This window comes from Anopheles funestus, chromosome 2RL (assembly GCF_943734845.2).
Source record: "Anopheles funestus chromosome 2RL, idAnoFuneDA-416_04, whole genome shotgun sequence".
NCBI lineage: Eukaryota > Metazoa > Arthropoda > Insecta > Diptera > Culicidae > Anopheles > Anopheles funestus.
The window spans coordinates 37,488,097-37,503,560 of NC_064598.1; the positions used below are offsets into that span (position 1 = coordinate 37,488,097).

At 43.5% G+C, this 15,464-nt stretch overlaps 2 protein-coding genes across 5 annotated transcripts in view; one reads left to right on the top strand and one right to left on the bottom strand.

Annotated features, from left to right (window-relative positions):
• Positions 1-15,464, top strand: part of LOC125761057 (hemicentin-1-like) — a 104,120-nt gene that overhangs the window by 25,063 nt on the left and 63,593 nt on the right. The window lies entirely within an intron of this gene.
• Positions 5,128-7,711, bottom strand: LOC125761056 (cell surface glycoprotein 1-like). The gene is made up of 3 exons (XM_049421838.1): positions 7,573-7,711; positions 7,243-7,492; positions 5,128-7,177 (listed from the first exon to the last, which is right to left on the bottom strand). The coding sequence occupies exons 1-3, from the start codon at positions 7,615-7,617 to the stop codon at positions 5,232-5,234; spliced, it is 2,241 nt and encodes a 746-aa protein (XP_049277795.1). The 5' UTR covers positions 7,618-7,711; the 3' UTR covers positions 5,128-5,231.

Sequence of the window (15,464 nt, forward strand, 5' to 3'; positions counted from 1 at the left end):
CACTTCAACTCCTCTCTGGAGCCACCATGTAATCCACTGGAGTGGGATTCACGCGAAGACGCGATATTTTTTAGAAGTTTAAAGGAGACTGAAACGCGGATACGACCGTTCTTGTTGCGTTGTAACTTGTAAGTCGTTTATTGAAAATTTTCGTTTCTTATATACTAAAAATTAGTTGTGAGAAATGGAGGTAAGAGTGAGATGGGTAATTAGAAAGAGATAGTTTCCCTTTGGATAACGTTGTCCTAGATGCCTTATCCTGGCATATGTTTACATGAGTTTTGGGTAGGCATGCTAAGGCTGTACCAATATCTCACACGCATTTCGGTACATGTGGTATCACTTAAGTTGTGTACCCTTGTCTCGTTTTACTTTCCTCGGTTATAGTTTGACCGTATGCAGTTATGCTGCCTTTGCTTATTGCCGGGTAATATGTTTAGTTTCGATTGTCAAGTGCTTCGTCCTTTTTGGACGTTTTATGATATTGCCTGAAACTATGATCATGTTACGTAACGTATGAAGTGGGTTAGGATTTGGGATCTTTTTATGTTAATGTTGCATATGGTCCTTGAGATGCATCGGTATGTAATTGCGCTTACGTTTTCTCATAGAACATTATTTTGACCTGAAAGCTGAGATTACACACATGGCTTTTCTAGGATGTCAACATGTTAATGTTGGTAGAACATTATCTGACCTGAAAGCTGAGATTAACCACATGTCTTTTCTAGGATGTCAATACGTTTATGTTGCGTAGCTATTTCAAATTCCCTTTTTTACGATAGTTCGCATACGTAACAGTAGATATGAACCTAAGTTGGCCAGGCGATCCCGCGTAGCATCCTGTTTATTTAGAACGGCGTACCATTCTTTATTCCTTTTTCTTCTCGAACTTATTGCCTGTGCTACGTTCGTCTTGATCGACGTCGAGTCTAATTTATGGCTTGTAATTCTCTTAAATGATCATATAATAGTTTGAAATGTATTTGAAAAACGTGAATTAGAACGATTGACCGTTGCGTTCACAACAGGTAGTACCGGAAACTGAGTGGGCGTACGGAACGGGGCGGTCCTTCAACATAATCCAATTTCAGTTACACATCGCTGAATTTGAGAGGCACTCACAAAACAAACAATGAAGCACACAATGCCACACAATGCCGTTTTCCCTTCAGGCAACTTCACGACTCCTGGGGACGGAGTCCACCCCCGTTTAACATCCTTCCCACTTGTGGTCCTTGTTTGTATGTATCATTTTTTACTTCATTCTTTTATTTCATTCTTTCAACAAAAAAAAACAACAACAAATACCGACACCCCACAGGAAGATAGGTTTTCCGTTTATGTATCCGTTTCCGGTTCGGTGCGCTCGGTCCACTTGGCGATGGATGATTGGCGTATCCCAGGAACGCGCTCAGATACACGAATGCGTTCCTAATCAAGCTCAGCCGCTAAGGTGGTGCCGGATGATTGTGTCCTGCTTCCCGGAAAATACTGCTCCCGGCCAAACCAACGCACTCCGGCAAATATGATTCCACACACGCGTGTGATCGTACGGAGGATGTAAACAAAACAGCAAAAAGAGAGAGAAAAAAAGCGACAAGAAAATAAATACCCACTCACTGCGGTTAAAGCCGTGACCGCATTTGGAAACTTCTTCAATCGTCGTACGTCGTGCGCATTGTTGACTTCCGCCGACAGGGCGTGTGCGTGCGTGTGTGTGTGTGCTAAGCAAATCCGTCTATTTGTTGTTCCACTTTGTGCGATGTGCTGTCACTTCTTCTGTTCTCGTTTTGTGATGTTTCCCCCTCAACGGGCCCCAAACGCATGTTGTCGTGGTTGTTTGCTTTGGCACAGCCAGAACAGCTTTTCCAGCGTCCTGCGGCCAACGATTCGCGCTGATGTTTGTCCGCTCCTTTTCCGCTCGTTGCCGGTCGGAGGACGCTGCTGAGCTGGAGCTGTTTCGATGATAAAATGGTATTGCTGACGCAAGCACACGTATCCGTGCGTATCGATCGTAAAGCAAAACGAAGACACCACCGGATCCATGTTTGTCGTGAGAAAAGCATTAAAATATGACAAAATGTTCGCTGTGTAAAGGTCAAGCAAGTTCTTGGCGGGTCGGGCAAAAAGAAACACGCTCGAACAATCGCGCCAGACGTCATCGTATGAATATACAATGCAATGATGATACATTCGCAGTGCCGCTGTAGGATGGCTATATCCTTAATTATTTTCAGTGCTATCAAAACAACCGCAACGATCGCGTAACGGGGGGGTTTAAACGGTTCGTATGTAACATGAAGATTAGAGAATGAATATTTCATCCTACGGTAAGGGATTTCGGTTCGTTTTACTGTCGACTTTCAATTTGATTTTATGCTTTACCCTTCCCCCGGGGATGTTACTTCCATGATCCGCACAAAGAATCACCGAACGTATTCCTTTTTGGGCAAATCATATTTCTTGGTTATGGGATATGAAAACATAGAACCGACGCTGCCTGGTTGCTTCAGCGTAACTAGCATCATCCAGGGGATTTCCTGCGGACGTTCCGTGAAAGAAAACATACCCTAGCGGGTCCGTTCTACACCTTCATGTAAGGCGTGGGTCCATTTTAAGGATGGTGGAAAACTGAAAGAATTTTGCCATGAATATGGCGCTAGCAATGCACAGTGAGGAAGCAATGAGGTGTGCAGCAAATTTAAAATTTATTTCGATCAAAATGGTCATACATGTTTAGAACAGCTGTACATTTTTCAACAGAAATGAGTTGTTATTTGGTCTCATGTATTAAAAAAAAATTTATCATATTTTCCGAAAAATAATATTTTTAGTGGGAAATTTTTTTTTATCGTAATTGCATACATTTTACCAAAAATTAAAAAAAAAAACAAAAAAATCTCAAAAATTTATGTAAACCGCACACAAATAACAGTAGCAGGGTAAGAGCGTAGTGTTATTTAAGGAAATATGTTATTACTTCATATTTTTATTTTAGTTAAATTTACACACCGAACCATTTCAATTTATTCCGATTCATAAACGAACCGTACCAAAAAACCTCTTTTATCCCACAGTGCAATACGATTACACCACCATATGCGGGTGAAGGTGCCAGAACTCTTGCATGTGTGTGATTGTATCCCCGAGATGAATCGTAATTGAATTTTACCGTCGCTAAAGTTTGAATGATTTATTTAACATTTGTATTTCGCTTTGTTCGTTTGCTGGGTTGCCACAATCGTCCTTTCGTTGATCCTTTTAAGCTCACCCCGGGTACATGGAACCGTGGTTAGCTACCAACACCCCAAAAACACACACAATCCCACACAAAACAGAAAGAAAACTGGAGGATTCGGGTGTGCTTGTGCACGTGTAGCTTAATACAATTTCTTTCCTTCAATCCTTTCCTCTAAAGTTCATCACAAATCTCTCCCACCGATGGGATGCGAAGATACGAATCGAAGCGAAACTTTCGCAATCGTTCCCTTACCCCAAAAGTGCGGGATTATAAATCCACAAGCCCGCGTAACCCTTGTGTGAGAAGCTCGGGTCTATTCGGGGCGAAAAACAATCCCAATCTAGACACACTCCCCGAAGATGGATTCGGCGGGGCGCGAATTATGATGTTTTGATTGGATTTTGTTTTTCCACCAAAGCACGGCCTGAAGGAAGCGCAGGACAAGCGCAGGAAGCTTGTCTACACGGGTGCCGATGGGTGGTTGATTCGATGGCACATGTACCGATGCTTCGTTGGATTGGGAGGGGTTTTGGAATTTCCCGAAGGTGTCGGGGACAATCATGTCGCATCCCTTCACTCGTTTTGTGCGCGTAGCTTACGGGCACCATGATAACGCAGTACAGTAAACATCGAGCTATTGTTGCTGCGTATACTCGGCGAGTATTTACCGGTCTCTAATGGGTTGATGGTACTGGTGGAAAAGGTTAGCAAAATAAAACGCCACTAGGGCAGATCGCACTTTGATTGGGCTTTATTATTACCCTGCAATGAATGGTGAGGCGGATTTTTTTTTGTTGATGTGTGTAATACAATTATTTAAATTATTTTACTGGTGTTGTATTAAATTCTCATACATGCTGATAAACATGCCGCGCTACGATAGCAGTACAAAAATCTATCAAAAAGTGCAATATCAGATAAGAACAGCGAACAAAATGTTCACCCAAAAAAAAAAACGTGTTATAATAACAGCGATAAAACCGTGTGAAAACAAAGGCTCGAAATGGACAGAACGAGCCAACAACACGGTCAATAAACAAGCACACACAGACACACTTGAACGCGGAAATACAACAAAAAAGGTAAAACACCTCACGGCTCGGTCCAATAATTGTCATCCGATAGATTGAGGTTATTTTGTTTCCATTAAAATTAATTAAAAACACGCTTCATCAAATATTTATCCATTGCCGCTTCCGTTCCCGACTATTGCTGCTCGCTTTCCACCACTCTGGTTGGTTCTGTTTGACGTGCGCTAGCATATTTACTCACCGGTAAACTTCTAACGCGTAGGGAAAAGTCTCTTTCCCCCGTTTTGTGTTCCCCCATTTTGTGTCCCTCCTCGGATCGCATCAACAACCGTTCCCGGGCTGCGTAACACTTCCGGGTGAGTGATTTGCAATTGTGGTGTCATTTGCAAGTGCACTTTTATCACACCCCCTTACTGACCCGTGTGTGTGTTTGTGTGCAGTGAAGGGTCACCGGGATTAGAGTGTTTGAATTTTTATCACTTTTATCTAACACCTCAAACCTCAAGCTGCATTGGTTTCACATTCACGCTAATTCAGTCGTAAATGTGGCGTAAAATTAATGTTTGCCATTGCCCACAATCACCCGACGTAAATGGAGTCGTAAATGGGGGTGAGATATGCTCCCAAAAGGCCTCTTCATTTTAGTGGACATAATCGATTAATTTAGACGTGCTACAGTTACAAATTGAGCTGCATCGGACACGATGTTACACGATGAGTGGGTTCCAACTTGAACCATAACGACACAATTGGTTCATACAAAAATTTGTTTCCAATGTTTCCAAATGAACCACCTTCTGTCATCAAATTGCACAATTTCGCTGGTCGGTGTTTTCTAACTTGCCAGAATGATAAATTATCGATAAATATTTTATTCGTGTACGAAACCATTTCTGTTACACTCTGCTGCTGCTAACTAACTCATCGGCTTGCGATTTCTCCTGTGCCTCGGGTGTCTATTCACACAGGGCATCCACATCCGGAACGCACATGCTCATCAGCGGATCGAAACGTTCTCCGGTGACGCACTTGAACTTGCTCTTCTTGAACTTGTCCAGCTTCTTCAGCGTGCAGACAAAGTAACGGCTGCAGTTGTTCGGATCGGCAAAGGTACCTTCCTCCAAGCACTGGAACTTAACCTTCAGCTTCGGTTGATCTTCTACCGGGGCGACAGTTTCTGCTGGTTGCGTTGGCTCCACTACCACGTCATCCGCTTGGGTTGACTCCTCAGCTACCACTACCTCGTCATATTCCAACTCGTCCAACGGAAGCGAACGAGTTCCCGCTACCATAAACGCACAGCGACCACGGAACGGGTTGAACACCTGGCCCATCGGGCACTGCATCTTGTACTGCAGGTACCCACCGAACATGTTCCATACGCACCAGAAGTACTGGGTCGGATCGGTAGGATCCGGGAAGCGACCCGGTCCCATACACGTGAACTGTCCCGGGAAGCAAACGCTCTGGTCGGCGGTACATCGTTCCAGCGTAGGGTTGTACGCGTATCCGGTCAGACAGTTCTGCTCGAGACTGTACAGGCCGAATGGTAGCCAGAAGCAGACGTAGTATTTATGGCAATCGGTAGGATTTGCAAAGCGACCTGCAGCAGGACACACAAATGAGCTGGATCCGGGAGCTTGAGGTACGTTGGGTGTGTTGCCTTCGTTCGATTCAGCGCCAGATTCGGCCGATGGTGCTTCCGTGGAGTCTTGGGAAGAGGATCCTTCGTTCGAACCAGACTCACTAGTGTTAGGGTCGGAGGATGAGGTGTCTTCATCACTTGGAGATGAGGTGGAAGTTGTTTCAGCTTGGTCCGTCACTGGTGCGGATGTCTCCGAAGGTTCGGAACTGACACTGCTTGATTCGGTAGCTTCTGGTTCTACAGATGGATTGGATTCAGGAGCTTCTGGTTCTGTAGACGATTCCGAAGTCTCCGGTTGAGCGGACGGTTCAGAGGTCGATTCTGACACTTCTGGCTCTACCGAAGGCTCAGAAGGGTTTGCTTCGGAACCCTCCTGTTCGCCGGCTTCTGGAACAGCGGTTGTTTCGGGCGCTACATTATTATCATCCACAGGCACTTCCGTTTCCTCCTGTTCGGGAGCTTCTGATGCAGCGACCGTTGATGAGTCTTGCGATGCTTCACTCTCAGTCGTAACACTATCCGTTGATTGTTCCGATGGCAAACTTTCTTCCGTCGTAACGGCTTCAGCAGCATCCGTGGACGATTGATCTACCACTTCACCCTCCGTACCCGATTCCGTTGGGGTAGATGATTCCGAACCGTCCGTCTGTTCGGTCGTTACAACCGATTCCGTGCTTTCACTAACTTCTACCTCGGGAGCATCCGTTGCAACTGATTCTGGTTCGGTCTCCTGCGCAACCGTCGTCGCTTCGGGCGATGTTTCTTCTGCTGCTGGTGGATTAGTTACTTCCGGTTCGACTGGCGCCACCGTCTCCACGGGCGATTCTTCGGTTTCCGGATTGTTTGATTGCGAAGTTGTTTCGACCGCTTCGTCTTCTGGGACCGGCGTGGATGGTGCTGATTCCTCCGTCGGTTGCACTGGGACCGTCTCCGATGCTACGGTCGTTTCCGACTGTTCCGGCAATTCGGTACCTTCCGATGGAACTGCAACTTCGGCTTCCGGCACCTCGTTAGTCTCCGTTTCAACCGTTGCTGTGGAAGATTCCTGTGCAGGCGCATCGCCGTCCGTTGCGCCTTCCTCCTCTACCGGTTCAAGTGAACCGCCTGCTTCGGGGTTTGCCGGTGTGCTATCGTCATTGCCACCCTCCGTAGCAGGATTGCTTGCAGGAGCTTCCGTTTCTTCTGGTAAAGTAGCATCCTCTACCTCCACCGCAGGTTCATTCGTGGCATTTTCCTCCGTTTCTGGTTGTGCCGTAGCTAAACAATGTGCAAAAAGATTAGATTTTCTTCACACAAACTAAAGCGTGCCGTCCAGCTCTTACCATCATCATCAACGTTAACGTGTGGCTCAGCAGTGGTCGAAGGTGGCACGAACGAATCACACTCAAAGTGTCCACTGTTGCTGCAGAACGTTCCCTGCGGACAGTGCTGCACCTCATCGTTAACGGTCGTAGGTTTCCCATCACCATAATCTACACAAAGTTGAAATCGAACATCGTCCAGACACAGGTAGTCCTTGCCGTGGCAGTCGGTTCCTCCGGTTTGCGGTCGTACATGTGACACCAGCAGCCCCTGTAGCAAGTAGACAGAGAGCAGCAGAAACTGTCTATAGTTCAAAGCACTAACGCAATCGCACCTTGCCGAACACTTACGAATATGAGGAACTGCAAAAAGAACACTCTGAAAACAAAATCCATACTGCACGCGGTTGTTACTGTTGCAATCCAGATCCCAAAGACTTTGCTGTAGGCTGGGTCGTTTCGTTACTGATGCCGGTTGGGTCTCGAGCGTGCTTATTTAAACGACTGTTGCAACTAACCCACCCTGCATTGCTTGCCAGCATCTGGGAAGACACACTTAATCCAGGGCCATATGCGCTTACTACACTATTTGCAGATAAGACGCGGACGATAGTTGAGTGATTTGATACACGATAAGACGCACAACCCAGCGCTACCAACAAGATAAAAGCAATCTAGTTGGTAACGAACGAAACAGGTTGTTTGATTTGGATTCGCTCCCACACTAATCCCTCTGCAGGTGTTAGGGGGAGAGATGACTCAATTACCGTGCTGGCTGATGGAATCTGCCAGATGTATTTTCTTCTATTTTCCCTACCCCATATCGTTGTATCTGTAGCAAGCATTCTCATTCTCTTTTCGATGAATTTTGTTAAGTAAATCGAAGAATGTTATTATACCGAATCGTTATCTATCCGACCCTATAACAGTGTTTCCTAGGAAGAATCATTTACAAGATTGTTTTAAAATGTTTGTCTTCTTCCGGTGATTGAGTACAATGGCAGGGCATCCTGATGTATCTCGAACGGTTGTAATCAAATAATAACAAATCTGTTCATAAGTAGTGACTGGAATCAATTTCGCCGGTAGATTTGATTACCGATGGTGAAACGATCATGCTGTAGCAAGGGGTACAGCCGTATTCGAAACTTCTTAAATACATAAGACCAAAGAAATGAGTCTTTGGGGTTATCTGATTCTATTCCCTAGCCAACATAAATAAGTGACAATCTCTTGAATCTTCCCTTTTTTTATTCAGTAGTGAAGCATACCTTCTCGGATCAGGCCAAGAAGAAAGGACTCGAAATCGATTTCCTTTCAGTCCATTTCATCGAAATCGGTTCGAAATCGGTTAACGTTACCGCTTTCCAGCTTTACAGCGGAACCTTTTGCCAACAAAATCACCTTAAACATTCCTACGGTAACTACATCCTTCCGCCCTGTTTCACTCTTTCTTTGGCGATAGTTTTCAAAGGCAACGCTCCGTTTAGCAGCGAGCGTTAAAAATAGTCCTGGGCCGAGGATTTTTTTTTGCCATTTCGAAACTGTAACTATCGATTCTCCTATTCCGGTGGAGCCTAAACGCATTCGTTGGTGCGATTCGAAACGCAGCATCAACCCACACAAAGCCGAGGGATGCTTTTGCGTAAAAGGGTTTGCCGTGCCTGCAAAAACCAACGCGATGGAAAATATCGATGATGAGCAAGTTAAATAAACTGCTTCGAAATGGTGGCTGAATTGGTGGCAAACGGATACGGTCGAATGGAAAGCATTTTAGCTGAGTAAGCGAAAATCGTCCACATCCCCTTTTTTCGCTTGTGTTCGATTCCGGGAGCACTGAGGGAAGTGTGTTTTACCGTCTTGCGGGTTTTGAGTAATGATGCGAGCAAAAAGTTTCGGACGCAAAATTTCGAATGCGACACTTGCGACGACGGATGCTTTAAAATTAGTTGCTGGGGACAACATTTATATCCCTGCTTGGTACGGTATTTGCAGGGACAGCGTAATTTAAAGAGCTCCTGGTGCCGTTTTGAAGAAGGACAGTAGGAAGAAGGGCTATATAATTGGAATAGAACTGTACAGCATGATGCAGTGAAATTGAAATGAAAGCATTTCTCGTGTTCCTGTGTCATGTTGTTCATCTAGAAAAAAAAATCGAGCACAAACAATCGCTTGTCATTCGATTTAATTTGAAATGTATTCTGTTCGCTCTTGTCATATATACACACACACCCTTTGTTTGAGTGTTTCTGTGTGACGAACATTTCGAATTCTGCATTCGGAAGTTTGCCAGTCCTTCGATTTTCTAGCGTTCTTTTCCCTTTTGCTATCGCTGTGGTTTCACGATGTAGACTGATTATGTGTCCTTACAACCTAACAACGTGGCACCTGGTTCTATTTCATCCCATTGCCAGCACATGTACTTCAAGTGTGCATGATACTTCCGATGGCTAAACGAACCTCTACCGTACCAAGTTTTACCTGTACGCGGGAAAAGAGAAAAAAATCACACACAGACACAAAAATCAACCATTTTATTTTTACCGACATGTCGACACGATTCTTCGTGGTGCACAGACTTTGCCGTGATTTCCGATGTTTCAATTGCACACGGCAGCGTTCATCCTGGCAAGTTTGCCAACCTGCCGCACCGGTGCAGTAACGGAGAAGTAAGACTGTACGCCACCACGATGGCTCGTGGTCCAACAGAAGTTTACTGTTTGAGTGCAATCAACATTCGATCGAGCTATCACTTCCGAACGGTGTGTCTTTTTCAGGGGTTTTGTTTGAGGCTGTCGGATAGTTTCATGCTACATGGTTATCTCTTGTTCCACGTTGTGTTTGGTAAATCGAGATCCGGTTCAAAAACACGATGATTGAATTACCATTTAGTAGCGACGGTTGCGAACAAATCAGCACTGGTATCTGGTCGGTGTATTCGTAAAATGTGTTGCACATAATCGTTTGCAGATGTTATGTACAGAAATTTTCCTGTAGATATTTCCGAAGTTCTCTAATTGAAACTGGTAGCTCGCTAAACGTTAAATGTGAGAAATTCATTTACAACAGTAGATTACTCACGTGATCATTAAACACGGCGCCTAAATTTATGCAATTGATACAAAAGTCCACTTTAATAAGTATAAGAAAAGCTTTCAAAATTTCGATCCTCGAAGCTTAAAATTACTTTCCGTTCTTACAACCACGCATAGTTTCACATATGCTGGTCCGAATGCGGATGCTGGCCACAATCCTCAACCTCAATCCATAGTTCTCAATATTCTGGTCTATAAATTTCTATCATCGAGATCGATACGGTCCTTTCTACCACGTGCAAGATGGATAAAGTTCACAACACATTTCCAGCTATGAACGCGCTATTAACAATAAACGTATCATTCTGTTTCTTTAAAAAGCTGTATTGAACAGAAGAATAAATATTTGGTAAATTGTCCCCAGTCGCCGCAATTCAATGTTAAATTCCTTGTTGTTTAAAAACGATATTATTTGATATTGCATGAAATTCAAAAAACATGTTTTTAATTAACAAAACATATGAGTCAATCATCATTTTCAGTACATAAGTCTACCCTAAAGCATTCTTTAACTCGCTTTTAAATCTATTAATCCTCTCAATTTAGATTCCAAATTAAATACATATCACTTATTCACCTCGTCTCTGACTAAACTCTGGTAGGGCGACTGGAAGACTGATGATGAATGGAAATGTAGCCATTTTACTTTAACTGCCAACAGACCGAGAGGATAAAGCTGAACCATTTTATAACCACACCTTATTCCGTGTGCTTTATCCATGTCTATATTTCTCCATTTCACGGTGGGAAGCAATGCACTTAAAAAAATTACACAAAAAGCTTCCACCGTGTTTCCTCCAGCAATCCACATGTTTCCTCCGTGCGAGCATAAAAACCCAAGCTATTTGAACGTGCAAAATGGTGCAAAACTGTCGTTTCTCGATCGGCAGCCCACACGAACACACTTTCAAAAACCGATGGAAAAGTTATGGTTGTTGCGGTTTATCGGTAAACAATAAAATTTTACGAATTGTGCTGCTTGCAAAGCAGTTTACGTTACGAACCGATGTACTCTTTTTTTCTCATCGTGCAACCTAAAAGACGCTTTTCTAACGATCGGGTAAAAACAACGGACCCTTTTTTTCGGGCCCGACCAGCTGGGGTTCGGATGGGTGAGATTTTTTCTCACCCCCACTGCACTGACACTATTACGGTGAAGGGAAAGCAAACAGACATGGGTGGTTATATATTTTCGTTTTCTTTAAGACCTAAAATGGCCTTCAAGTGGGTATGTGAACTGAGACTTTTATGATTCGCTGAGCCTACGATCGTTTATTTCTTGCTCATGGTGTTTTCGGCACCGTGGCCGAATGGAGCCGGAGTAAAGGTCCTACAGCAAGTAAAAATAAAGGAGCGCGATATTTACATTTAATAAGTTGTAAAAGAAATTCAACTCTAACACTGTGCAATCGGGTCAATCGTTTGGAAAATGTTCAGTCCCACATGGTTTTCCCAAGGGGCAAACATTAATTTTATTGAGTGATTTTTCAATTAATTTACACAAAACCTGTCTTCGACAGAAATTGCCCTTGGGTGCGTTCACATGTATGTGCCTATGTTTAACTATTTGGTTACCCGAATTCAACTTAACCGAGTGCCAAATGGTGCAAATAATCAATGTTTACACTTCAGCACAGAACTCACTTCACAGAACAGCGTATTCTTCCGATTTTCCGAAACGGTCAGCATAACACAATGTGTGTGCGTATGTGTGACATTACAAGCGAATTTCGTACGTGTGAATAAGCGGGAAAACCCATAGTTTTCCAACGCGTGGCCGTACGTGAGCCGTGTGGAAAGATGTGCGTTGGCGATGGATTTTGCAAACGCCGCCCTAAACCACATGCTCGGGATCATACTTTTATTTTTCGCTCCACTTCACACCGTAATGTAATTAGTTCTCGGGGGAAATCAAGCTAATGCTGGGGGTTTGGTTCGGCATCAACTGCCCTGCTGCAGGGTGAAAAATGGTATGCGATGCTTTATATCGTCGCCTCCACCCGACCTGGGCCATTGCTTTAGTCTTACGATCGTCGACGGGGGACGATAATGCATGGAAAATGGAATACGTGATTGTTTTTCTCATAATTGTTTGCAGTGCAGGAAAGCACAAAAAAACCGTAGAGTTACTGAATGTTTTATGAATGGAGCTTTGATTGCAGAAGCAGTGGATTTAAAGAAGCCGATTTACGGTGGATTTTTTTGTTTTTTGTTGCTAAATAAAACATCGAATTATATCTATTATTAAATATTGCTTCCTAGCACAAACCGTATAAACACTATGCTAATTACGGTAGAAGTTTCACAAAACGGTACTAATTTCATTGTTTTTACCACGCTGTGCTAATGTTCTCCAGATTCTTTCTCCTTTTTAAGCGACCCCACACTGCAGTATATTAGTGCCGCTAAAGTATGCTTTAAAACAAAATGATTATTACGCAAACACAAGCGATAACATACAAGAGCAACCAAAAAAAAATGCTTCACCCTTAATATTTTCCTTTTCCAAAGGCATACCAGCGTGAAAACACTCGTACCTAGGAGCTTGATGATGCAAAATGATCCCACAAAGAAAGAAAGAGAGAGAGAGAGAAAAAAAGAGCGATAAAAAGGGTGAAAAAAGGAACCTAAAAACATCCATTTGAACAAAAGCGCTTTTCCGCTTTAACAAATTCAATTAATTATAAGCCGCTCGCCCACGCTTCCGTGGCCATATTTGTGACGATACACTGCCCTGCTGCTGCTTGCTGTTGGGTTGGGTTGGTTTACCGTTCAACCCAGAACGGAATGAAGCGACGATGAAGAACGAAACATTAGAAACGACCAAACGATGGATCCTCTATGGCCATCTTCCACCATGAAGCGTTTCTTTTTAATTCCCATTTTGGAGTTTGAAGCTTCTCTTTGCGATTCCTCTTTTTTTGTGCCCTCTTTTCAAGCGTACATACGAGAGATGGCCGGGTATGATAGAGGTTTTTTTTGGGGAGGAAAATGGATTCTTGACCTACTAATTTTTGTTTGCAATTATCCTGCCACCGTGCCAACAACCATGAGCGAAAGCCCTTCGATTTGTTTCCCATCGCTGGGTCGATTGAAAGCGTTGTTTTGTTTCGGGGGATTTTTTTTTTGGTAAGCGAAATGAAAAATGACGTCGTTTCGACTTATTTCGGATTGAATCGTGAAAAGAAGGAAAGAAAAAAAACTAAATTAAGGATGTGCTTCGTCATGAAGTTTAGCTATTATTTTGCAAATAGAAAACCCATTCCCAGTTTTATTATGTGACGGTCGAGTAAATGAAATAAATATCAATCACAGTACTGTTGCTGTTGTTCGTGCTTCCTGTATATCTTCACATTTGATACTGTCCCCAGTATCACATATGTTACTGTCTTTTTTATGGTCGTAGATTTCGAGTTTTAAAAATTTAACCATACCATCGAAAGGATGAACAGGAATGAATAGCTCCCATGTGGATACAATTAAGCTGACCTTTCTTCCAAGCATATGCGTTGGTCAGATTTATCCCTGCCAAAATGACCTTCCACACTGCCGATAAGCGTCGCTTGCAAGGCAACGAAAGCAAAAAAAAAGAAGTTCCGCCTTCCGGAACGTCAACACCGAACACCGGGCAGTGATCGTTTCTTTTTATTGACACAAATTAATCCCCATCGTAAGATAACGACCTTCTTCCAGTACATAAATCACGAGCTTTCTCGCCTTGCAAGCATGTGTTCACTTTCGCTACGCCGATCATGGCCCCGTTTGCCGACTGACAAACATTTTCACGTGTGAAGCAAAAGTGAGTGCACGCTTTGAGGTCACAAAACGGACTAAATCTGCAAAGGCCCTTATTCCGGTGACCAGACATGGATCATAAAATCTGCCCAAAAACCCGAAGCAACTTCCGAGAAAGTTTCACAAAATGTAGAATGTGTTGTTTTTCGCCTTATCAAAATAGTCAAGTGGAGCTGACAAAATGGGGGAAGTGTTTTCACGTTTCACACGTCCATCTATCCTGTCCTCTGGATTTCTGTTGCTAGAGTGTGCGGGTGTATCACTTCCTCAAAAAAACATTGTCACACAGCTTCCGTTTCTATGGATGTGTTTGTTGAGCGTGTTTCATTGTGAAATACTACGACGATACAAACACAGGTCGTGGGGAGCTTGTTTTTGTTTTTCCCCGAGCACATTAGACGGTTGGTTTCTTTACTCATGAGCAACGCGTACGTTTCCCTGCTACGTAATGAGACTTCCTACGATTGTTGATAATGTCGCTGCTCTACTATGCAAACGGACTGTATCGGAGGTGTGTTGTGCCGGACCGGAAGCGACAACAAAATATTTATCATCACAACAAGTGCAGCTAGCAACGTCTTAAAGGGGTAACATAGTTCAACACTTTGCGTTTCCGCACGGCGAGACTGAAAAAGTAGTAGGAAATGATGGAGGGAAGCTGAGCCGCGGGAACACAGAGGAGTAGGTTCCATAGCCAGCTCTAAGCCCAAACTTTGCTCAAGCATCAGTGGCAGGCTTAAAGGGAAAGCGCTCTACAACAACAAGCGGCAAACGACGACGCTCATTGAGCGGACGGATGCTGAGTGGAGTGGCGCATTGTTACTAAGAAGGGTTTTCATGGAGCTACCGTTGCAACCGAATCCTCCATTAAACGCTTTGTCTGATGCGGCAAGATTGCCCTGATGCTGACGTTCGCAACGATAAAGTTCTGTGCCAGTGTGTTGTGCTTCATGCTTGAGAGGTGTTTTGTTGATGCAGCTTTGAAACACCAGGCTGTTGAAAAACAGCCCGAAAAGTGTTTTAATTTATTTTTTTATTAATACATCCTTGCAGGAAGGTGTGCGAGAACGAATCGATATACTATCGAACCGAAGGATCGATCAATAAAATTATGGGAAAAACTCTAGTGACACTCGGTGTCATAAAAGACAAAAGAGTTATTTCTAAAGTATCAGCAAGGTTGTCTGGCAGAAAATAAGACTTTAAACAACATTGCGGTTATTCTAGAAAAAATTAAAACGCCTAACAATATGCAATTCATACAAAAAAGTTCATGTTTTAAAGATATTTTCGAGCGGATAAATATTACATTTAGGAACGTTCATATATTAAATATTTCAAAGCATCCAAAAT